The sequence below is a fragment of the Podarcis pityusensis genome, assembly GCF_964106645.2.
Source record: "Podarcis pityusensis genome assembly, chromosome: 1".
NCBI lineage: Eukaryota > Metazoa > Chordata > Lepidosauria > Squamata > Lacertidae > Podarcis > Podarcis pityusensis.
Window position 1 is genome coordinate 58,337,686 of NC_138028.1, and position 24,793 is coordinate 58,362,478.

General features: G+C 39.3%; 1 protein-coding gene across 5 annotated transcripts in view; it reads left to right on the plus strand.

The window, feature by feature from the left end:
* Positions 1-24,793, plus strand: part of SHANK2 (SH3 and multiple ankyrin repeat domains 2) — a 343,989-nt gene that overhangs the window by 51,256 nt on the left and 267,940 nt on the right. For all 5 annotated transcript variants that reach the window (XM_080982494.1, XM_080982496.1, XM_080982491.1 and 2 more), the window contains exons 2-9: positions 1,473-1,701; positions 8,523-8,726; positions 11,811-11,882; positions 12,619-12,727; positions 12,894-13,045; positions 14,008-14,175; positions 20,504-20,620; positions 24,491-24,568. In XM_080982494.1, the coding sequence (XP_080838620.1) occupies positions 1,498-1,701; positions 8,523-8,726; positions 11,811-11,882; positions 12,619-12,727; positions 12,894-13,045; positions 14,008-14,175; positions 20,504-20,620; positions 24,491-24,568 (1,104 nt within the window). In that variant the 5' untranslated portion in view covers positions 1,473-1,497. The remainder of the gene's footprint in view (positions 1-1,472; positions 1,702-8,522; positions 8,727-11,810; positions 11,883-12,618; positions 12,728-12,893; positions 13,046-14,007; positions 14,176-20,503; positions 20,621-24,490; positions 24,569-24,793) is intronic.

Genomic DNA, 24,793 nt, shown 5'->3' on the forward strand with positions numbered 1-24,793 from the left:
TTATGCTCTCTGTTGAATTTAAGGGACAATACTTCAGAGAGCTGTATTAATCCACAATTCATTGAAGCATACTAAAATGAAATATCCCCTCGAGGAATTCTCTGCTCAAAAGAAAGCCAATGTAAATTGATTTCTTCTCAAACACGGAATTTCAAAGCAATGTTTTAACATGTATTATTAAATATGGATTTATTATATCTGAAGTAACTGCATACAAGATAGCATTGCTCGAATGTATAAAACTGTTACCACAAATAAGATCATTTTACAATATTAGCAAAGAACACGGCAAACGGCTGCTACTGTTAATTACCTTTATTTTGTCTGTGAGTCCTGGAAGATCTGCTTCTTGCCTTGCAGGCCTCTTCCACCTGGCATGGGAGGGTAGGTCCCTGACTGACAACAGATGTTTTGGGACTACAATTCCCATCATCCCTGACCACTGAGAATATGAGAAAGGGCCTTTCCTGTGGTGGCTCCCTGTTTGTGGAATGCTCTCCCCAGGGAGGCTTGCCTGGGGCCTTCATTACATATCTTTAGGCACCAAGTGAAAACATTTCTCTGTAATCAAGTTCTTGTGGAAGTGGGTGTGCTGCTTTGTTTTTGTTTTATTATGTATTTTGTGTTATTATGTTGTAAATCACCCTATGATCTTCAGGTATACAAATTTGATAATTAAATAATAAACCTTACAAACTTGGTCATTGTAATTATATTTATAATTTGCATTTTAGGAATAGGGAAGAGAGTCTGAGACTCTAGACCACTGAATACATGCAAGGAACGTATGTTTGTGGGGGGCCAGCAGGATCATGGCTTCAGTCCCCACCCTGATATATGCATGTTAGTTTTGAAAGTCTGCATAGACCTTGTCCATACTGACTGTGTAGTTCTTAAAAACGAATGAACATAGGGCCTCCTGCTACAATCCTGGTCCTTACCCTCACATACATTCCTTGAATGCCTGAAGAAACTACTATTGACCATTGGCCATATTGCTGCCGGTGTTGCTGCTGTGGCTGCTTCTATTTATTGAAATAATCATGCAAGCTTGATGTGTTTTATATGATATTTCAATAGCCGATTAACTTTTAGTTGTTTTCTATAATGGCCGTTAACTATGTGGATGTTTACAGATAGATAAACAGATAGACAAATAAATAGACTTTTGCCATGGCTTTGAAAAGGACAAATATAACATGATATGGACTGCATGCTATTCTTCCAATGCTCCTATTAAAGAAATCAGGCTGAAATATACATGGGCATTATACCATGTTTTCCATCCTCTCTCACATTTTATTAAACTGCAAATGTTTTTATATCTCAGTTACACTGGTTTGACTGATAAATAGAAATAGATAAAATATTTATATAGATTAAAAAAAACCCCAACCCTCCTCCCTTTGTGCTGCCTGAACTACATTCAGAATTTAACCAATATAATCTGATTTTGACTTTGTCTATTTTAGCCAAATGCAGTAAGAGGTGCTGAACATGCCTCGCAGTCCAACGTCAAGTGAAGATGAGATGGCTCAGAGTTTTTCAGACTATTCAGTGGAATCTGAATCAGACAGCTCCAAAGAAGAAACCATTTATGATACTATCAGGGCTACCGCAGAGAAGCCAAGCAGCAGAATGGAAGACTCCAAGAGCAATACATTAGTGATGCGGATTATAATACCCGACCTACAGCAGACGGTAAGGTGAACTCCATTAAAAAGTTTATTGACCAAGGCCATACATCAGATTTGAGATGAAGTAGTCAATTAAACTATGTCAGAGTCTGGTCAGGATGTTTAATGATTAAAGCATGTAGGTAGTAGTTCTGTCATGTAGAATCATAGAAGCATAAACTGAAGCTATAGGGTATGGCAATAATTTTAGAGCAGTTTTGTTTTCTACATTAACTAAGATGGAATGCGTAATGTACCTTGTGCATGTGACTTTGGTAAGCAGACTGAAAATCATTACGGCATGCATTCTTCCATTTGCTCATTCATATCTGGCAAGAAGAGGCTACCTAAAATACAGGGAGTTAAATCCTCACCTTTTGTGGATGTTTCTATGCATATTCCCTCTGTTCCTTTACATGTTTTTCCAATATGTTTTCAAAGGGACAGAGATGTAGATTTTGAACTCTTTAAAAGTCATAAATGAAAGGGTTCTGTGTTCTGATTCTATTTCTCAGAAGTACTCCTTAGCCACTGGAATTCAATAAAAATTAACAAAAATGAAATGAGGAATGCGGTTTTCTTATTCCTAAGTGATGGGTAGTGCAAGAACCATCTGGTGAGATGGAAGGGTACTTCCACAGGAAATATGTGTATGTCCTCATTAATTTTCTATTTTAGTCACAGATTTAGTGCTGCAAGACATGCTAATTGATACTTCAATTGATTATGGTATTTTAAAAAGTAAATAAAATAAAATAACTATGTATATCAGAAATAAGTCAGGAAAAAAATTAGGACAATACAGTGGAACCTCGGGTTACAGCGGGGATCTGTTCCGGAGGCCCCACCGCAACCCAAAAACGACGCAACCCAAAGCGTTGCGTCTGTGCACGTGCGATTTAGTACGATTTAGCGCTTCTGCACGTGCACGAATGGCGCAAACCTGGAAGTAACCCATTCTGGTACTTCTGGGTTTGCGCCCGTCTCAAGCCGAGGGTGCCATAAACCAGAGGCAACGTAACCCGAGGCTCCACTATAGTGACATTTGGTTTTATTCAATACAGGCATGGTTGGGGACTTGAAACTAAATTCACAGTAAATGGGGGGATAAATGGAGGGCACAATTAAGTGTTTTCTAGTCTTATTGATTTCAGAGAGGGAGATTTCCCATTGAAACCAGTGAGACGCCAAAGTGCACAGGGTAGCGGGACTACAAAATCCCGACATCATTTTAATCTCTTATGTTCACCTTACCAGTTTTAGCCTTGAGTATTTGCCAGGAGTTAATTATTGCCTTTACCTGGAACTGTGACCTGTACTAGATCACCATTAATTCTCTGGAAACAGTTTTCCGATTGCCTACATTTACATTTTACAACTGTCTGGTAGATGTGACACATTATAATATCGTCTGCTGTCCCACCACATTGTTACGTTATTCTTCCCTTTTTTTACTAAAACGGTTAGTCTGGCAAAATATACTGTAAATTATGTTGATGTAGACAGAATGAGTGCTCTCTTCTAGCTAAAAGCAGTGTCTTGTCTCTTAGGTGGCATTCAGTGCTGCAGAGTCTGAGAGTCAAATTAGATATGGCAGATCTGGGTGGGTTTTGTTTTTTTAACTTAAAAGGTGCACATAGGTGTAGGGAGCTAAATCCCTCTCCTGCCTTGCCTCCTACTAGTAGTACATTTCCCCTCTTTTCCCAGATTTGAAGTAATTGACTGTGGACAGGTAGCTGGGAAAGCAGTGTCTTCATCTCTGCACCCCTTTTAATGTAAAAAAATTGGATCCCTCTATGCTTTATATGTGAATGAGACAAACACATGAATAAACAATTGTGGTTGCCTTTTTCCACATCTAGTTTGATGCTGAGAGTTCAGTGTTTGCCCCAGAGGCATGGGGGTGTTCCAGGTTCCGGCCTGAGACAGGGAATGTGTTGCTCATTTGCTGCTGTCTGTAGAGAAGTACCATCTGGCATGTTTTGTCTGTTTTCTTTCCCATACATTGGTGATGTGGCTGGACAAGAGAGTGAAAAGAAGAGAATCGGTCCATAGCCATTTCACTGCAGGGTGGATAAAAAGCAATGTGTTGGTTTTTTAAATTTTTTTTGATTTAAATCAATTTTTTTAAATTTAAATTGGATTTTTAAAATAAAATGCTTCTGGAGGAAAATCTTTCTAAAGATAGTTTTCTCTTTAAGTTACATTATAGTCCTAAGGCTATTCATCAGGAAATAAGGATTTGTTTTAAGTTTTTCATGTGTGCTAAAACTCAGTCTAAGTTTTTTTTTTTAAAAATTGTTTAACCACATCAGTTAACAAACATAGATATATATGCTATACTGTTATTGTTTTAGTTAAAGAAATTGTTTAAATTAAATTAAGGATATTATTGTTTTTCTCCTTCCAATAAAGCACAGTAGAAAAGTTGTCCAAATATAAACAGTTAACTTATTAAACCTCACAATAATTTCATAATTATCTGTCTATGTATTTCTAATAGTATAAGCAAATCAGTAATTTTTGATATAACTGTAAAAACTGCTCTGAAAATTTATTATTCCAAAAATGAAACCTTCCTCTAGTTGTAAATATTAAGATGACACCAGCAAGAATAAGTCTTTCTATAAAAAAAAATGATTTAAATCGAATCTTACTGACTAGTGATTTAAATCGATTTGATTTAAATCAAATCCCCCTTGTTTCCCTGGTTATTCCATTTAATGGGAATCAAATGGCTCTGACTTGTTAGATCACGTAGAGGTAATATCTGGTGACCTCTCTTGCTGAGGAGCAGGAGTCGCTGGCATGAGAATGCTGTGCCATTATCTTCCCGACAGGGATGGTGCAGGCTGGGGAGGATTTAGGGCTGTGTAAGTGGTGTGCAGGGCTAAACCACTGAGCCTCCTGGGCTTGCCGATCGGAAGGTTGGTGGTTCGAATCCCTGCGACGGGGTGAGCTCCTGTTGCTTGGTCCCAGCTCCTGCCAACCTAGCAGTTCGAAAGCACGTCAAAGTGCAAGTAAGTAAATAGGTACTGCTCTGGCTGCTCTGGTTCGCCAGAAGCAGCTTAGTCATGCTGGCCACATGACCCGGAAGCTGTATGCCGGCTTCCTCGGCCAGTAAAGCGAGATGAGCACCACAACCCCAGAGTCGGTCACTGGACCTAATGGTCAGGGGTCCTTTTTACCTTTACCTTTAAGTGGTGTGAATGCACTGAGAGCTGAGCTGATGGGGTGCCGTCTCAAAACCTAGTGTGGCTTTGGACAAGAGGCACAAGGGCTCTGGCAGTTCCTAGAGTCTTCCTTCCCAAAGCCTAGTTAGTGTTTTCCCAGCCCTGCCTTTGGTATGACAGCACGAGGACTGGGTTGGGTGGGGTGCCAAATTTTGGCCTTGCACAAGATGCTGTAGTACTCAAATCTGCCACGGATGCAGGGACACGGCAGTGGCAAGGTAGAGGCTGAATGGGTGCAGTGGTGAAGCCAATCCCTTTCAGCTGTCAGTGTGCCTGCAAAGCCCCCCACTGCCCAGTTAGGCATCAGTGACCCTGCTGTTGGCAGGACTGCAGTGTGGCCCTGCACTGCCCCTGCCCCCCAGTTGCTCCTGATGTAAAATTTTCAACTGTAAGCAGTTACCTCCTTTGGTAGTAGTTCTGGTGGGACAAAAGGAATACGATCCGCAGGGCTCCTAGTTTATCAGTGCTTTTCAAATACACTGGGAGTTGAATGGGCAAGGCTTCCAGTGCTTCAGGCTAGCATTGCACATTCCATGCAGGTCAAGATCCTGGTCTGCTACTGCATAGTAGGGCCCCTTCACCAACACTATCATCTACCATTCAGAGATACAGATACTTGGCAGCTTCTGTGTGCAGCCTGTTCCAGTCCGGAGACCAGCTGTCATGCTGCAACCCAAGCTGGGTGGGGGAGGGGCTGGTCCCCATTATTGCAGAAGCTATGGAGCAGTTATAGTTGAGAACAGCACATCCTGAAATGGAGCTGATGGCCACTGGTCCCTGGGGTGCTACAGGCTTACTTGCTCTAAGACTCTCCTTTGACCACTTTGTATATTCATGATTTGTGACCTTATATCTTAATAACAAATATGATATTTAATCCCTCTTTAACAGAGTAGGCCCACTGAAATTAAGGGGCTTAATTTAGGCATGTTCAGAGTCTACTCTGAGTAAAACCTAGTTGAATGTCACCCCAAGTTTAGCCAGTCATTCTACAAATCTTCAACTTATGTCCATGCCAGATTTTACAACAGTTGATGTAGATGGATTTTTTATTTTGCAGTCTCTTACTATTTGAGAAAAGCCTGATAAGTTGTACTTAACCTTTAAAAAGACTGCATGTTTTCTAAGCAGCATGTTATAATTCAACTTGCACTGCTCTCTAAATTACAATGATTATATCTGAGCAGCCATCACACTGGAAAGTTAGTAGCCACACAGTTTCCATGCCACAGTTGTTCTTCAAGCAAGACGATTCAGATACAGTAACACAATTGTTATTCTTCTTATTAATATTACTGTACTGTGTAACGTACTCAAAACACCTAACCACAGTTCTGCTGTCCTATCCACTGTCAGTGGAATTTCTTTCTCGAATAGTAATTGACATTGTTTTACTCTCTCTTTTGCCTGCAGACACTGATAGTAGTTCACTGGCCATGTCAAAAAAAAATTTTCTGTAGTTTAGAGACAGCTATTCCATGGAAGGGTTATGTCTGCCAGCAAACATATTCATATATCACTACGTTAAATGGACTGCCTGCCTGGAGGTTAATAAGGGCTGTTCAATATGTATGCCAAGGTGAAAATCATATTTGAGGAAGGTAGAAAGCCTAGGCTGGAATCCAAAGTTCCTCTTCCACTTATTATTTTCTTTTTGCTGGTAGTTCCCGCAGGTAAGATAAAAATCAAATCCTCTACCATGTGAGGAAGTGGAACATGATATACAAGTTTAATGTAAAACTAAGTTATATGTATAGCTTGCGTAAAGCTTGCTCATCCTCAGGCAAAACTGCCTAGTCTTTCTACTGTCACAGTTCTGTGGATCCAGCCATATACTTATCCTATTTAAATCAAAACCATTTCCTTTTCCCATGGAATGCCCTTGGAAATGGAAGAAAGAGAATGTCATCACATCACGTCATTTCCCAGGAGTATTTAAGGTTTCTGGTTTTGGTGTGTGGTGCAGCGGTAGGCCAGCAGCAGCAGAGCTGCCAGTTTGCTGATTATGACTGATTGATTTAGAAAGCGACCACCTGCTGGCTAACTTCTCTCACCTGGAACTCCTTCTCTGGGCATCTGATTTACCAGAATTCTACTGGATGTGCAGGGAAAGAGGACAACAGTTTAGGCAGTGCTGGAAATATCATAGAGTCCCAAATGAAAGAGTACTTAGACTTCTTACATTGCCAGATTTTGGGTGTAAAATTGATAGTTACATTCACTTAACATGTGACAAGTATAAAAAACCCCTATTAATTGTGATATGTGTGTGTGTGTGTGTGTGTGTGTGTGTGTGTATAATTTCAGCAGCAGTTTTCTTAATGGCCTACTGCTACAATTTTTTTAGTATTTATTAACTTGTTTTAATGAACAATTAATTATTAAAATGAATGGGTTGTAGCTAACTAAATTATACTCAGAGTAGACCCATTGAAATTACTGAACCTAAGTTAGTCATGTCCCTTAACTTCAAAGGGTCTGCTCTGAGTAGGGCTAACACTGGATACAACACCCAGAAACAACAATTAAAAAACAACAACCAAGGATAATTATTATAAATAATGAAAATTAAAAATGAAATATTTTAATTTCCATTGATTTTATTTCAAGTTAATTCCCATTTTATGCTTTAAGCTTCACATCTCTCACTATCCATCTATGATGTAAAAACTTGAGGCAGAGTATACCAATGTCAAAGGACATTTCTTATAATTCTGCTACTGAAAGGCACTCTGAAACAAATCAATACAGAGAAGCATTTTGGAGACAGCTTTACATCTGTATTCATGAGCAATCATCTCATTGATAAATGCATTAATGTGTGATACGTATTATTGCAGCATCTGCTCAGCTGTATATTTTCCTGCTATATCATTAGCAGTATTTCTTCAATTTTGGTTTGAAAAGTAATTAGCAGAACCTAAAGCACAGCCTACTATTCCTTAAACAGAAATTTGTAAGCACTTATAGTATTCCAAATGGATGACCATCTGTAAACATAATATATCCAGTGCAGCTCATAATGTCATGAGCGTATACTGCAATGTCAATTCAAATCAGTTGCAGTCTCTGTGGGCACACAAGCCTTGTTAGCAGACCACAGTTAAATGGCAGCAGCAGAACAAGGAGGGCTGTATGTAGATGCATGCTCAACTATAGCTGGTGGTGCAACTTTTAGTCATGAGCTGGTGCATCTGCGTACTTGCTGCTTGGCAGATTTGGACAATAAGTACAGACTTCCCTTTTCCTTGGCTACCACTCAATCATGGTATCCTGATATTACATACGAACTGCATCATTGTAGTCACCATATCACAATGTTTGTCTAGTTTACATATGGAAATGCTTGTATACTGAAAATGTTCATATATTGCATTTAATAGCATCTAATGTGACTAGAAAGTTTAAATATGATATGTCTAGGTAAAGGAGAAAAATATGAAATATGTCATTATTGTGGGATGGACAAGATTGTTTGTTTTATATAAAGCATCAGCATTTATATTAAATAATTAAAGAGGTACTCACCTTATGTAGCAGCCCTGATAATTTATGTGAATTGATTTATGTTTTGTGTGTATTAATTGCCTTTTCTATTTTTTGTGTTTTTCAGAAGTGTATTAGATTTAATCCTGAAGCTTCTGTATGGGTAGCAAAGCAGCGAATTCTTTGCACATTGAATCAAAGTTTGAAAGATGTTCTCAATTATGGCTTGTTTCAGCCTGCGAACAATGGGAGAGATGGGAAATTTTTGGATGAAGAAAGACTTCTTATGGAATATCCACAACCTGTAAACAAGGGTGTTCCAACCTTAGAGGTATTTTAATGAACAATCATTTATTTAAGGTTTGTGTACCAACAGTATGAAGGTTGTTGTTGATTTTAATTTATTAACTGCCCTTCACCCTAAGGTACTTGTATAACGTATATACAGAAGACTCACATCCTGGTACGCTGAAGCTGTTTTGAGTGGGGAGAGAGAGGATCTGAGAAAAGTTACAACTGAAATAATGGAGTTAATATGATGGGCATTTACATAGGATTTTGTCAAGAATGTCTCTTGCTCTTTAGTAATCCTTGACAAAGTGCTCTAAATTTTGCTTCCAGGACAACCACATTTCCCCATGCTGTTAGTGCCAGCATATACTGTGACCATTGACTCTTCCTGAGCCCTACCTAGCAGGTTATCTGTTCTAAACAATGTGCGACATCTTCAACCTCAGCCCCAGGCAGGCAAATAATCATTCAGTGTGCCTGCTTGTCACAAACCCAATTTATCTATGCCACTAATGTTGATGATATTCCACACTACAAGGAGCTTCCTGCTCCCCCAGAAAATTTCTCACTGTGAGAGGGTATCTGTCTCTCAAGGAGTAGGTCCCTTCTTCCTCAGAGTAACATTGCACTCCCTAAGACCCTGGGAGTGGGATGCTACTATTGCCTCCCTGAAGGCTTCATCCACCAACAACTCTGAGCTTCTCCAGGTCAGCCAACTTGGCCAACAGAAGTGAACTAGTCCCCTGAGGTCCAAGAGCTCAATGTCTATCAGACGGGATATTTGTACATTACTTTCTACTTGCATACCTGTCAATATTGAATAGAATTACTTTGGTGCATGGGATTTGTTAGGTCAAAAGGAGGGGAAACATAGCCATGCTGCCCTTCTCACACAGCTGTCAACTCTGTTTGTTACCTTGCGTTTGCTTGGTCAGTGGGACCAAGATGCTTCATCAGCTGAATTTCTCTTACTTATAGAGCAGCTTCCCTACCAGGTTGCCCTAGTTAGCTTTCCCTAGCAGAGGCTGCAGCCAATTATGGGTCAGGAGGGTCTCACTTGAAAAACACAAGCAAGAGTTGCTCAGTTACCTTTTGGCAGTGTTGCTTCTAGACACAACTGTCACGGAGTTAATTTGCTAGGGGATGAGGAAGGAATGCCTCGACTAAGTCTTCTTTCCTAAGGGGGAAGAGATGGGAAGAAGAAAGAGAATGGGGCAGCAAGACTATTTTTAAAAGGAAACATTGGCAACACTAACGGTCATTTCTCTCCCTCCAGAATTGAAGTAAATGATTAAGGATGGCAATTTTGCTCATCAACATGTCTAACAATCTTCCTTTTCTTCATCATCTGTGCATAGTAGTTTTTGAATTTCATTTAGTAAACAGAAGTCTATTTTTGACTTTGGTTCCAATGTATAATTACACGTTTTGGGGAAATTGCAACATGTTGAGAGCATGAACAGCAACTGCTGTATAGTTTAAATGAAGAAATCTGGGGTGGGGGGAAGTGAGGTTATTTTAAAAAGAAGAATGGTACAAGAATATAGAACTCCACTGCTTTCAAATTTGAGATATAATTATGTGAGTTGACAGGCCACGCCTCAGGGGACTAGAGCAGGTGTATTCTAAAAAGCATTTCTTTTCTAATCTTTGAATACAAAATGACAAAATCTTACAATTCCATGTTCTTATGAAGGAGTTAACTATATTCTCCTATGGACAGGAATTTCAGTTTATTCTGGGTGATCACAAACAATTTGTTTCTTACTGTTGGGCCAGAATGCAGCCATCTATTTGCAGCAGCACCCATTTCTTTGTGTCTAGAGTATGGATCTCGTGGAATTCATTCGTTGTGAATTATGATCCAGACCGAATTAGAGCATTATCTCCTGGACTAATGTACAGATTTGAAGACTGTTATCCTTCAGATTTCACACTGAATCTTGCTATGTAGTTTTCAGTTAAAACACACGTGCACCAAAAGGGTTTTTTTAATGTATATTTTAGGAGAAAATATGTTAGGAATTTGAATCTTGTGGAAAGGTTAAACTATGTATTTAGATGTGCATTTTGTGCTGAACCATTTTTTAAAGCACATTTTAATGCAGAAATGGGACAGAACAAGTAATGAATGAACGCACACAAAAGTGATATAGACCTGAAACAGACTTATCTGCTCATCCCTGGTCTAAAGTGATAACACAGGAGAGATGAGAAAAAAAGGAACAACAAGGAAAGAAACTGAACCCATCTGATACCAATTTTTCCTGTGCTATTGCAGTGCTGCCCTAAATTTCTGCTTAAGGAATATACCCAAACTTTGAAGTTTCATAGTGTTCTTTATGCATAAGAATTCCTCATGAAAAGTGCCATAGCGTATGTAAGCCTAAACATATACTTTTAAAGAAACTCAATAAAATACCGTATTGATCTGTGTATAAGATGCTCCCATGTATAAGATGACCCCTATTTTTTGAGCCCAAAATTAAGAAATAAACACTTGCAACATTCTGTGTATAAGATGACCCCCAATTTTAATCTTTAAAAATTTTGGGGGAAATAGTCTTATACATGGAAAAATACAGTATATCGGGCGCAATCAACTATAGTTGGGCATTTTAAAGGCCTGCTGTTTTTAATGGGTGCACATGCACCCATGATAGTTGACATTTATAAGTTCAGTTCATGCTAAGATATTGTTTGGTGTGATTAATAAATGGACAAATAATACGTTGTGATTAGCCAGCAAAATAGAATAGGAAACCATGGTTGAAGTAAGTTCCCAAACTATGGTTTGTGTAGACAATGGCTTGTGATACCTGAAGTGCTTCTACAGACAGATGCACATAGAGAAAGGAACTGGAAAAAATGAAAGCAGACAAGCAGTTCTAAACCATGGTTAATTTGTAAGTACAGAAATATGATTTTGTGTGCTGTCTAAATTAACTCATAAGCATTCTGTTGGTTGTCCCAGTATCTTGAATGTCCCAGTATCTTGAACTGACCCTTCAAAGCATGTTAACATTTACCTGGTTGCTTTTTAAAATAATAGTCACCATAACTATTCTTTTTCTAGAATATTTCTAAAATGAAAAGTAACATTCAAATAATGTTGCCATTTCAGTTTCGGTATAAGAAAAGGGTGTACAGACAATTTAATCTTGATGAAAAGCAGCTAGCCAAGCTCCACACAAAGGTATGTCTAAATGAAGAACCTCTAATGTGGTAAGAATAAAGACTAACAGAAAATGTCATTTAAGGTGTATTTTATCGACTTTTGTTAAAATCCCCTGATAACAGGAACAAGCTAAGGAAATTACAGTGCAGATAGCAACCAGGCTCTTAATAAGATCTGATACTGTGCACATTTTCTTCATTTATTTAGTTGGTCTGGTGAAACATTAAGAGGCTAATATCATTAATATATTGAAGGATTGTCAAGGCTATGATAGAGCATTAACACCAGGCCCGTGCAGGTGGGTGAGAGGCAGCCAGGTACACTTGGCCTGCGCCCTGGAGGGCTAGGCCAGCCCAGGGGCCATGCCAGGAACCTGCTGGACTTACACTGTCAGGCCTCAGACAAGCCTCATTAACACTATTGCCTTTCGTAGGCATTATTTTAAGCCTGCAGTGCACTTGCCACCATTTACCAATATGTGTGCACACAAAGATGTATAAATGAAATAGATTCCTATGCATAGGTGTTTAACACATATCATCCTGGGCTCCTTTTGGAGGAAGGGTGAGATATAAAATCTAAAAAATAATAAAATAATAAACCAAAAGTAAATGGGCAGTAAGGTGTGTTTCATATGCATACTTTTATTAATGTTTATACATGATTTTGGACACACACTAGATGACGATTGTTGCTTATAACTAAACTGTATATTTTACAGTAGTAAAATATTTCACATAATGCTATCTTTCAGGCTAATTTTCGAAAATGTATGGACCACGTTCACCACCTGTCTGTTGAAAAACTAACAAAGATGCTGGACCGGGGACTTGATCCTAACTATCATGACTTGGAAAGTGGAGGTATGAAGTAAATAATTCTCACGTGTTAGCAGAAAATACACACATCTTTAGTAAATTGCGAAGATGAAATGTCTAGTGTATATGAAGTGAGTTGAATTTATATGCTTTATATGACTTAAGAGGAGTTGCATAATTATTTATTTCTTTTCATTCTTTCCCACTTTAGAAACCCCACTGACTTTGGCAGCTCAACTTAGCAATACTGTTGAAGTTATCAAAGCCCTGAAAAATGGAGGAGCTCATTTAGATTTCAGAGCTAAAGATGGCATGACAGCATTACACAAAGCAGCTAGAGCCAAGAACCAACTTACCCTGAAGGTAATTCATAAGTTATGTCCATTATGCATTGTTTTATATAGAAGAGTGTACGAAGGAAACTGCTTGAGTTAATTATCAGCATCCTTAATGGATCTTTTAATCTACATTCACTCAAAGGTTTCTTTTGTTGGCTTCGGACTTCCAAGATTAGCTTTCAACAAAGAATTCATTTTGGTGGAAATAAAAAGGGTGGTGAAACTTTACCTTGTTGCCTGATAGGTAATACCTGTTTGTGCAAAATGGGAATAAAGCTACAGCCATTTATTTGTCATTGGAAGAGACTATCCGTTTCAGCGGGTTACTATCTTTTATAGTGTTTGCCCTTTAAACTTAATGTGCATGGATTTCTTAATTTGTTGGGGTTTTGGCCATGTTGTTCAAACAGCGGAACAGAAGAATAAGTGTCTGTATTTTGAAATTTCCTGATGAAGGACCTAATAGGTCAGAAAAGTGCTGGGTTATAAAGTTTTGGACATTAACTTATTTCATGTTTTGTTTTATTTAACAACATTTTGCAATAATCAACAAAACTCTAATCCCAAAGTCAATACATTAAATATAGATTGACATAAAAGCAACATTTCTTCTAGAAAAATTCAAAACCTACTTGAATGTGCTGTTGGAGGTAACGGTTTTGTTGACAGTACTGTTTCTATGGTCACCTGCCATTCTTGGTCACATACAGTATATGATGTTATGTTTTGCCATTATCACAAAACCCCAAATTTCATTAAACCTTTGTGAGGAATTCAGTGTTGCACTAAAACAAACATTCTGTCAGCACAAGCATGTCTGCTTGGCTGACCGACCGAACTTCCCTCTCCTCCCCTGCATGATGTTCGGTTTTTTTTGAAGAGTATATGTATGGTGTGTACAGCCTTATGCAGAAATAAGAACCATAGTATCTGCAGATCTTTGTTTAGTTATTGGTCTAATTCTTCAAAACCTATCATTACTTACAGACCCTTTTAGAGCTTGGAGCATCTCCCAATTATAAAGACAGCTGTGGACTGACACCGTTGTATCACACTGCCGTAGTTGGAGGAGATCCATATTGTTGCGAGCTCTTGCTTCATGAACATGCTACTGTGGGTTGCAAAGATGAAAATGGATGGCAAGAGATTCACCAGGTAGGAAAGATTAACTTTGGTGCATTAAGATAAGTCCAGGTGCACAGTGCAGCAGTGGAGCAAGCCAATTGGGCGCCTGGGGTGGCGCGTGTGCCCTGTGCCCAGGGGTGGGGCCAGCCGCCCGCAGGGCGGGGCGAGCCAGGGCAGGACGCTCCGCGGGGCCTCCAAGGAGTCTGCCTGCCTCCTCCCACTCAGCTGCCCTACAGCTGAGGAGGAGGCGGCTGGCAGACTGTTTGGGACAGTGCGGAGCCTGTGGGCGCCCAAGCCACCACGTCACTCCCAGGAAAGACACGTGGCTCTGGCGTGCTGCAGGCCCCGTGGTGAGTGCCGCCTGGCATTTTGTCACCCCCTTCAGGGGTGACACCCGGGGTAGCCTGCCTCAATCGCACCCCGTTCCTCCGCCCCTGGCACAGTGAGATTTATTTTTCTGTCATCTTAAAATCTATTAGAAGCATCCAGATCTCCAACAACCTACACCTAGCACATGGTCGCTCCTTTAGCTTTGTACAGACATTACTCTATTTTGGTAAGCCATTTCAATTAGGACAGAGCTGAGCCTACTTACATCATTTGTAGTAATTTCTGTGGGTGTTGAAAAAAGGTTGCCAGTTTTGGGTGATTTTTGGCACTCGATGTGAATACATTTATGTTCTTTCAGTGCTGCCCTTTTGTGTGATATTTCCCTTTCTTTTTTTCTTGATGTCTTCAGCCCCATTTCCCCAACTGTCATTTAATCTTCTTGGCTGTGATAAGCCATGTGATTTTGTTCAGGTAATGATATAATGGATGCTCAAAAATTGGGACACTTGCAGTAAAGAAGAAGGGAGATTGTGCCAATAAGAAATAAAGTAGCTAAGAGTACAAAAGAATTCACTTTTGTGATGTGAAGTTGGTTGAGTAAATTCTTTGCTTCATCAAATGTGATCCTTTCAAATCAAATATTGAAATGAATAAAATGCATGGTACAACTCTTGTTTGTTTGTTTGTTTTCTATACCGCCCTATACCTGAAGGTCTCAGGGCGGTTCACATAAAATAATTTAAAATGTTCACATAAAATAAGTTAAAATAGTTTAAAATGCTTTTCCTTCTTTTAGATTTTTGGTCTACTTTTCTTGATAATTAATTCTGCCACTAGAATGCAAAAAGTTGTCTGAACCTTATTTATGTGGGCAAAATGATGTAGATTATCGATAAGGAATGACATGAGAAAAAACGCATTTCCTGACATGCCAGGTGCTGTGATCATTGTATGTGTTGCAGTGGAAATTTGACCCTTTGGATCCTTTGTTTTTAAACCAGTCTCTAAATTTACGCTTTATGTGCAGCCAAATAGCACATAAAGCTCTAAGAATCACGGCCTCCCTCACTTTGTGAATGAAGCTCTGAAACAATTGCAATAGAACAGGGTTCAATGCAGTATTTAGCAGGCGGAACCATCTGCTCTATCATTAGAATGGTGAAGCTTTCTGGATCTTACTTGATAGCAGTGCTTCTGGTGCCCTCTTGAGCTACTCAGTGGAATGAATAATTCAATATTAATTAGGCAATGCTACAATTTGTTCATCTCCATAGCATCCCTAACTCTGTGTGTCTTCACTGCTTTCAGTGCTAGAAATGCTAGTAGTCTGGGAGAGTCATAAGTCTAAATGAGTGCCAAACATATAGTAATTAGTGTTACCAAACTCCAGAGAAGGGATTCATAACAGTTTCACATTCCCATTTCCCTGTTCAAGCTATGCAAAGTAAATGGAAGATGGTTCTGCAGTAGGTGCCAACTAGTATAATCAGCCAGAGCAGCAGATTTACATAATTTTACAACGCTGTTGGGTGGAATGGGGAAATGTGGGTCACTTTGTTTGTTGGACTCAAAATGTATTCGCCATCTTAGAACCATATTGTTTATTTGTTTGAATAATTTGCTAGCCACTCTTTAGAAATCATAGCAGGCAATTAAAAATAAAACCACCATAAAAGCAACAGTTCGTCTTCTCCAGCTAAAAGAACTCAACAACAGAAAAGTTTTTATCTAAAACTTAACTGCTGTGGATAACAGCAGCAGCAGCAGGCAAACTTACATGAAGGGAGCTCCTGAGATGAGGTGCCAAAACATAAAGAGTCCTATCTCCAATCACCACTCCATATTTTACTCCAGGTGGCCTTTGAGGCCAGTTTTAATAATTGATCAAGTTGGGGTTGGGGAAACGGGGCCATATAGTCCCTTTTTTAAATTATGTATTGGACATGGAGGTTGTGTGCTTAAGATAACATGCAATTTGGCCCTTTGGCTTTATGTGGAAGGAGTGTGGCATACTGGTGCATAAGCAGCTTTTATGCCTCACTCATCTCTCTTCTGTGTTGTGTGGCTTTGCGAAGGTGTGCATGGTTTTTTTATTTGGTAAGAAGTGGAAAAATTGATGGAGGGGTATTACCTCTGGTGGGAGACATGTTGTGTTTCTTTGAGGGTAGTTTGTCTGCTGATGGGTCTGAAACCCTTGGTGAGTTAGGAACTTCCCCTGCAGCTGAAGACAGGCTCTGGCAGATTGAGCAGACAAGACCAAGACTGGGCCCAACAGTCAAGAAGGAGGTTTCTGCACAAGCTGTAGAGGGAAGTGAGGGGGAAAATGGGGCTAGTTAACTGGGGAAGGTAGCCCATCTAGGAGAAGGAAAACTCTGATCCTAAACCTGAAATATGGGATAACTTCGGGAGAAGAAAAGGCTAAGGAGTAAACCCTACACAAATCCAGAGTGGAGTCCCTAAGACAGGTGGGGAAACTCCCCTATGAAGAAGGGTCGCAGTCTGTGCAGCTGTGCAGGTCACTGCTGTTCTTCCGGCTTCCAAACGCAGCCCATCACTGGCACTTACAGTAGTGGCAAGCCTTGAGTTAGTTTTCTCTGTCTTTCTATCTGCACATAGCTTCATTGTGAATTCTTACACTGGCTGAACCTGATATTTTAATTCATAATTTCCTTTTCAAAAGGCCCTGTGTGCACCTCAGGGCCTTTGTTTGCACTGGGAACTATCATAAGAAATCAAAAGCAGTCTTTTGTAGTTGTAATCGGAGACAAATCAGGTTGGTTTACATCAAGAATGTGGGCTAATTGAAGAGTACAGGCTCAATAGGGGGGAAAGTCATCATTCAGAAGACTGTAATGCAACCCCATTTGGTCTTATCTGTTGTGGTAGGTGTGAAATATCTTGGCACAGTGAAGGAGCCTTCAGTCACCACTTGCCTTCTAGAAATTTTTCTAAAAGCATTGTTTATTCTTACCTGTACCTGCAGTTCTACATAGAGACAGGAAGCTTTCCTGTCTCATTTTATATAAAGATGGATATAACACAATCGGTCCCACTAGAGGTGTCTGTAGATAACTTTAATTCATGCTAATTTAATTTGGAGTAGTATTTTAACCTAAGGGTTGAGGGTATCATAGGAGAAATTTAGGATATGCTTTTCTTTGTTTTAAGTGATGGCTTTTTTAAAAATTGTGTTTGATCCTTTAAAAAAACAACAACAAAAATGCAGGTAATACTTTCCAGAAATGCAAATTTTAGGTAGATGGCATTGCATCTTCAGCAGACCTCCAGCAAATCAGTTTTTAACAGGCTGGAAAATTCTAGCTATGGTCACATCCACACCATACATTTACCACACCAACACACATTTAAAGTACATAGCTTCCCACAAAGAATCCTGGGAACTGTAGTTTCCCTTCACAAGGGCCCAATACCTAGCACCTTAAACTGCAGTTTCCAGAGTTCTCTGGGGGAAGTCATGTACCTTACATTTGAATTAAATGGATGCTCTGAATATGACCTAGGACATGCAGCATCCTAAAAATGTTATTAAAGTTTCCAGAACAGGGGTGGGAAACTGGATCTGAAAGGCAGATATTTCATCTCCCTGAAGTCAGGTGATTCCCTCCCCACCCCCCATGGTTTGAAATCAAACTGGCAAATGCTCAGCCTTTGAAATGGCCATTCAGAGTGTTCTTCAAGACCAAATCATCAGCTGATTGTCTTGTGGCCTGTTTTCTAATTTTTGCACAATTTCTCCACAGAATCAGTCACTTATATAGCATACATATGCAGTATATGAAAATGTGTTTTACTTGCAATAATTTATAACACACACAACTCTTGTACATATTAGTAAAATTTGTTGTCAATGCACGTTTTTGTAGTTTGTATTTGGTTTGTGGTATTTGTAAGGCAAGTCATTTATAATATTTTTTATAATAATTTTAGCTATTTCTCAACATCCCTTAAAAACTGGATTTGTAGTATGATCATTAGTGCCATCTAGTGGCCTTGACATTTTATTTGGCATGCCCAGGAGTTTTCAGCTTCAGTTTACTATAATACTAACTTTAATAATAATTTTGTAGGTATATACAGTGCTTTTTTCTGAGGGGATGCAGGGGTATGCATAATCCTAAACATTTCGTGAATCTAAGTTTGGCCACATTGAGGGGCAGTATTTCAATATGAGTAGAAAAATGAGAGAACCCCTAAACATTTATTTTTTTTAGAAAAAAGCACTGGGTATATAGTTACTCTTTCTGTATTAAGAGCTCAAATATATGTCTAAAATATTATTATAATGGTAGGAATAACAGTGAGAAAACCACCTTTGATTATTAATTTATAAAATTCTGCAAATTGTATACTTGGTTTGAGGGAAAGGTAAAATCTTTTGGCTTCTTTGGCTACGCAGAAAACTTGGAAAAAAGGCTACTGTATGCTTAAAGTCACGGAGTCAAAAAGGCACAAAGATGCCAGATTGTTGTTGTTACAGTTTAGAGTGAGTGATACGGCCTTTTCAGACCAGCAATTTCAATAAAAAACTCTCACTCACCTCGAAAACCCCCTTATACCTCCCTTTGGAGGAAAAGAAGATCCAGTCAGAAGGCAAGCAACAATAAAAAATATTATCATCTAGAGAAAATCTAAGGGTGTTCCCAGTGGCCTTTCTAACCTCTGAAGAGCTTCTGAACAGTCCTGTAGCAAGGCAGGTAAAAAGCCTGTTGAGAAAGATAGTCTCAGTAAAAACTGATTTTGAGAAGGGGGGGGGACGGGACGTACTTAATTATCTCTTGAAAAACAAATAAAGCCCACTATGTTTAGATCCCCAAACTTGCCAAATAACTTACAAGTTCTTGGTAGAAAATAGAACCCACCTTAAAAATTATTATATAGGATGGAGTCCCCCAAAGGACAATAGGCACAAAACAAATTCAGAACTCTGATGTTTTAGCTGAAGAGGCAAACCCCTGTTTCCAGATCATTTCTTAGTGAGGACGAGAACAGCAAAAGTTTCAGGAATAGCTCAGAACCTTTGGATAGTGAGACATTTGAGGATACACTATCACGTAGATGTTTATTTTCTCTCTCTCAAGTTCTTCTGGATGCTTTATTGCTAAGCAGGTTCCCATTAATTGCTCAGTTCACGTGTCACATTAAATCATAGTTTGAAACAAACAATGGTTAAATGTAAACAAGCTCTGCTCCTTTCCTGCTTCTGCTAGTGTCTTGCCACCAGGAAACAAGGCACTTCCCAATCCTTCCAGTTGACCAGAAGGGTCTGATGGAGCCTGCTAAGCATCTTAGGCTATATTATCAGGGTTCCTGGTTGTGGGGAAGGTTCCAGGTTCAGCCTCTTTTAGAGCTTCTCACTCCATGTTGGTGTGGAAAGTGCAGGGACAGAGGCATTGGGGTGTGTGTGAAGATAGTGCGTGTTCTCCCTATAAACTTTATGCCGTTCCCTATTCTTTCAATGACCAGACAGATCTAGAGCCTTTTATATTTTTATACTATTTTAAAGTGCTATACTTAGGATCAAGCTAACATTTTATTTCAGTGTAACCTAGTAATATTGTAGGATATTAACGTACATCCCCCCCGCCCCCCGTCTTCTGGCTTGACAATTTTTGGAAAATTAGAGTAAAACTGCTTTATTACAACCTGCTACTTTAAAAGGATCGTGCTATCACAAGCTTCCCTGGTTAAGATCATTATTCTAGAATTTTTTAAGCAATTGTATGTTAAAACTGTGTATGGTATTGGTGTTGAAACTCTACTGAAGTAGATACTTCACCACCAAGCCGTACACAACTTCTGAAAATGTGGACTTGTTGGTATGGCAGCGGATGACCACTGCATTTTGGAGTCTCAGCTTACAACACACTTGGTAATACTATACACCTCACTGTATATAGTAATATGTTCTCAAAACTTCAGAATACCTTTCCAAGAAGTGTATAAGTGAAATGAATTATGTTAAAAATGTAGATCTCATAATTAAAATATGAACCTTTTATGTTCATAGGCTTGTCGATATGGGCACGTCCAGCATTTAGAACATTTTCTGTTTTATGGAGCTGATATGGGAGCACAAAATGCCTCTGGAAACACAGCGTTACATATCTGTGCTCTTTACAACCAGGTTAGTTGTTATAGTTTCGTTGTTCTTCTTATACAACTTACTGAAATGAAGCAGGTAACATAAATCATTCCTAGATATATTTTTTAAAAAACCTTGCAAGGATCAAAATCCAGTCATTTCCATTCCCTGGTATTAATTATAAATTACATTTTTAATATTCCACTTTTCTTCCAGAAAAGCTCAAGGCAGTTCTCAGTAACCCTGTGAGGTAGGCTAGGCTGAGAGATCATGACTTGCCCTAGATCATCTAGTTAGCTTTATGGCTGAGTGAGGATTCGCACCTGGGTTCCCCTGGTTTAATCCAACACTCCAGCCATTACAGCAAGCTGGCATGGAACAGTATGTATGCCCTTTCTGATACTTTGGCTTTAATCCTTTAAAAATTGTAAACTTTTAAGGGCACTGCAGCTATGACTAAACTGGCCTTAACTTGGCCACCCTGGCTTTGTTCCCTGATGCAGCTCACACAACTCTGTAGGCAATTATATAGAACTTCCCAAAAACAAAATGTAAAAATAAGACATTTATATTCCACCAAGTGTCCGTTTCTTTAAATAATGTATGCAATACCAAAATCATGTTCAAGTGCAATACGGATTGTCCTGAAACCAAAGTTCTGTCCAAATTCATTCAATAAAGAGAAAAGAATTGCCACCGGGGTGGGGGTTGGGATTTGAGAAGGAGTTAGACCAAGTTAATGGCCTTTTAGGCTTCCTCCATGTAAATAGGAGTTCACTTTTTGAATAATAAGAATTATATTATCATTTCTTAGTGGGGGGGGCATCAGGATTTTAGAGATGCTTAGGTGGGGCATGGCCAAAAACACTCCCCAGGAGTGTTGCGGCACAGCTCTCAATCACTCAGCTACCTGGAAGCTACACTGCTGGGATGTTTAGAAGTATTCAGCAAAGTACTTTGGTTAGCATAAGTAATTTTCACTGTGAAATGGAACACCCCATCCTTCTGTTCTGCCCACATACCCCCTAAATTTGTTCTGGGTTTTCCCCCAACCATCTGGAGCAGATTTGGGGAGGAGACGTAGGGAGAGGAGAGGAAGGGGAAGTTCCATTGCGCAAGTGGAAATTATTGTGCTAGCAGACATACTTCATTGGACACCAGCCATAACATCATTATATTATACATATAATTAACAATGATGCAGTATATAATTACCTATATACTGTATACATTATATACATATACATATTATGCTGGCTAACTCACATGGCTTCTGCAATAATATTTCATATATTTTGAAAAGGGAGGTGAAAGTCAGTTATAACTATGCTTATATTTTCCAAACCATTAACAACTAACAAACTCTTAGGTGGTCAGTGGTGTGTTTAATTCTATTATTTGGTTTGAGTGGTGTCTTATCTGACTTACATAGTTAGAAAATCTTACAATTCCTCCTGTGTAGGATATATTTTTAAACTCTTAATATTTGGAAGTGAGTTTTAATGTGCTGTATTATTCTATGACATCTAAACATAAATATGTACTTTATTTGACACCAGAAAGCATATGTTTGAAGATAACATTTCAGAAGTTCTGGCAGGCTTGTTGTTAAGGGGAGCTGTACCTATAGACAGTAGTAATAGCTTCAACCCCCCCTAGTTCAGCCTGGTGTGGTACTGATGGATGTGGCAAGCAGTTGGTGATTCTAGGATTGGGTGAAATGCCAAAAGCATAGTGGTGGTTTGTGGGCAAAGCAGTGATGGCAAGACAGAGAGGAGCAGGACAAGGTGGAGAGCCAGTAAACACACAAGACAAGCAGACAAAGTAGAGGTGAGCAGGGTGAAAGGAGGAAGGAGTCAAATGACTTCATTTGGCTATAGATTGTTCAGACTGAAGAACAGCTATAGGGCCTGAATAGAAGGGCTATGAAGTTGTTGGTTTGTTCTCCCTGCTCACCTGGCCTATAGGCTTGGCAGGAAACCAGTTTGGTAATTTGTTTTGTATAATTAGAGTGGACAGTGTGAATTAATGAATGAAATGGCTGCCTTTTTATAGCCATAAATCTGTGGTAGTTTGATGTGGTATCTAAACAATAAATACTTGTGTCACATTAGACTCTCTTTATTGGATTTGTTAATACCAAAGGTTTGATACTCAAAAACTTACAGCAAACAAAGCTTTAGGTTATTTTTAATAAAACTTCAACATTATAGGCAAAGTGATTCTAATGCTGCACTGCCTTAGAAATACGCAAGTAATGAGGCCTGTTATAACTCATATAACATCTGTTAGAGCATCTGCTTCTTCATTAATTATTGCTTCAATTCTTTAAAAAAAACCCATCTAAGCAGATATCTTTCCTTTCTTTGGTATGTCTAAAATATCTCTTAATTTTGGAAATTATTGTATTTGGAGTACACTCTTCCAGTATGCTTTTTAAAAAAGAAAAAGAAAAAAGAAGAAGCTGAGGTATATGTTTCGAAATTGGTATTAGTTCTTAAGGCTGCAGTTGTATACATACTTAAAGCAGTTCCCTTCAGTGATGTGTTGTTGTTATTAGTTAGTCGTTTAGTCGTGTCCGACTCTTCGTGACCCCATGGACCAGAGCACGCAAGGCACTCCTGTCTTCCACTACATCCCGCAGTTTGGCCAAACTCATGCTGGTAGCTTCGAGAACACCGTCCAACCATCTCGTCCTCTGTCATCCCTTTCTCCTTGTGCCCTCCATCTTTCCCAACATCAGGGTCGTTTCCAGTGAGTCTTCTCTTCTCATGAGGTGGCCAAAGTATTGGAGCCTCAGCTTCAGGATCTGTCTTTCCAGTGAGCACTCAAGGCTGATTTCCTTAAAAATGGATAGGTTTGGTCTTCTTGCAGTCTATGGGACTCTCAAGAGCCATAATTCAAAAGCATCAATTCTTTGGCGATCAGCCTTCTTTATGGTCCAGCTCTCACTTCCATACATCACTACTGGGAAAACCATAGCTTTAACTATACAGATCTTTGTCGGCAAGGTGATGTCTCTGCTTTTTAAGATGCTGCTTCTTGGGAGAAAAGTAATGACAAACCTTCATTGATACTGCACATGAAAAACTTTCCATGGTTTGATCACAATGTTTGGGGGATACCATCTTCAAATAAATATAGCACACCCTTGTCTAGATGTTGTATTCTCTCTGTGTCAAAGAGGTGTGGGAGAAATGCATTTTCTGCAGAACTTTGTCCCCTTTCTGCCCCCCTTTTTAATCTATTCTTTCCCCATGCACATATAGCTCAATGTGCACAAGTTAAATGTGTGCAAGTTGTGGGCTTACTTTACATAGTTCTAAATCTAGGGCCTAGCTGGATGTGACACCTGGAGCTGGGATTTTCTGTTTTCCTTTAAAATAACTGTTACTGATCACTACCAGTGGTGGTGGTGATTTTCTATCAGGAATGTGATGTACAGGTATGGTGATTTAAAAGCATCTCTTCTCCTGTATTCCTGATTAAAAAAACCACTCTCCAAAACTGCTATATGCCCTTTCAGGACTAAGAGCAACTTCAGGATGGGGACCGTTTCTGTCTGAACCAGGCTTCCTCAACCTCCAGATGTTTTTGGCCTACCACTCCCATGATCCCTAGCTAGCAGGACCAGTGGTCAGGTATGCTGGGAATTGTAGTCTCAAAACATCTGTAGGGCCGAGGTTGAGAAGGCCTGGTCTGAACCAAGGCATAGGTGGAAAGGTTTAAACCATCTCTCACCTTGTGCCATACTCTTGATGAAAATTGCCTCCCACTGGTAGCTGTTAAGCTCTTAAAAGAATAGTGCACATTTAGCATCATGACTACCGTAGTTTGGCTCTATTTGTGTATTGAATACCAGCAGTGTAACTTGATTACAAGGTTGTAACAAATTCTGTGCTTTATTTACAGGACAGCTGTGCAAGAGTTTTGTTGTTACGGGGAGCTAACAAGGAGCTGAAGAACTATAATAGTCAATCTCCATTTCAGGTAAAAAAAAAGGGGGGGGATGCAGGACAACTTGCATATTGGTACCAATGACAGTTGTTGACACATTTTCTACCTGGGACAAGAAAAATATGAATGCAACAACCAAGTTACTGCACATACTTGTTTGTCGTATTTGTATCTCATTCATCTTCAGGGAATTTATGATGGTTTATGTTGGTTATTCAACTATGTACTCATTTAATTCTGTACTCATGTAAGATTATG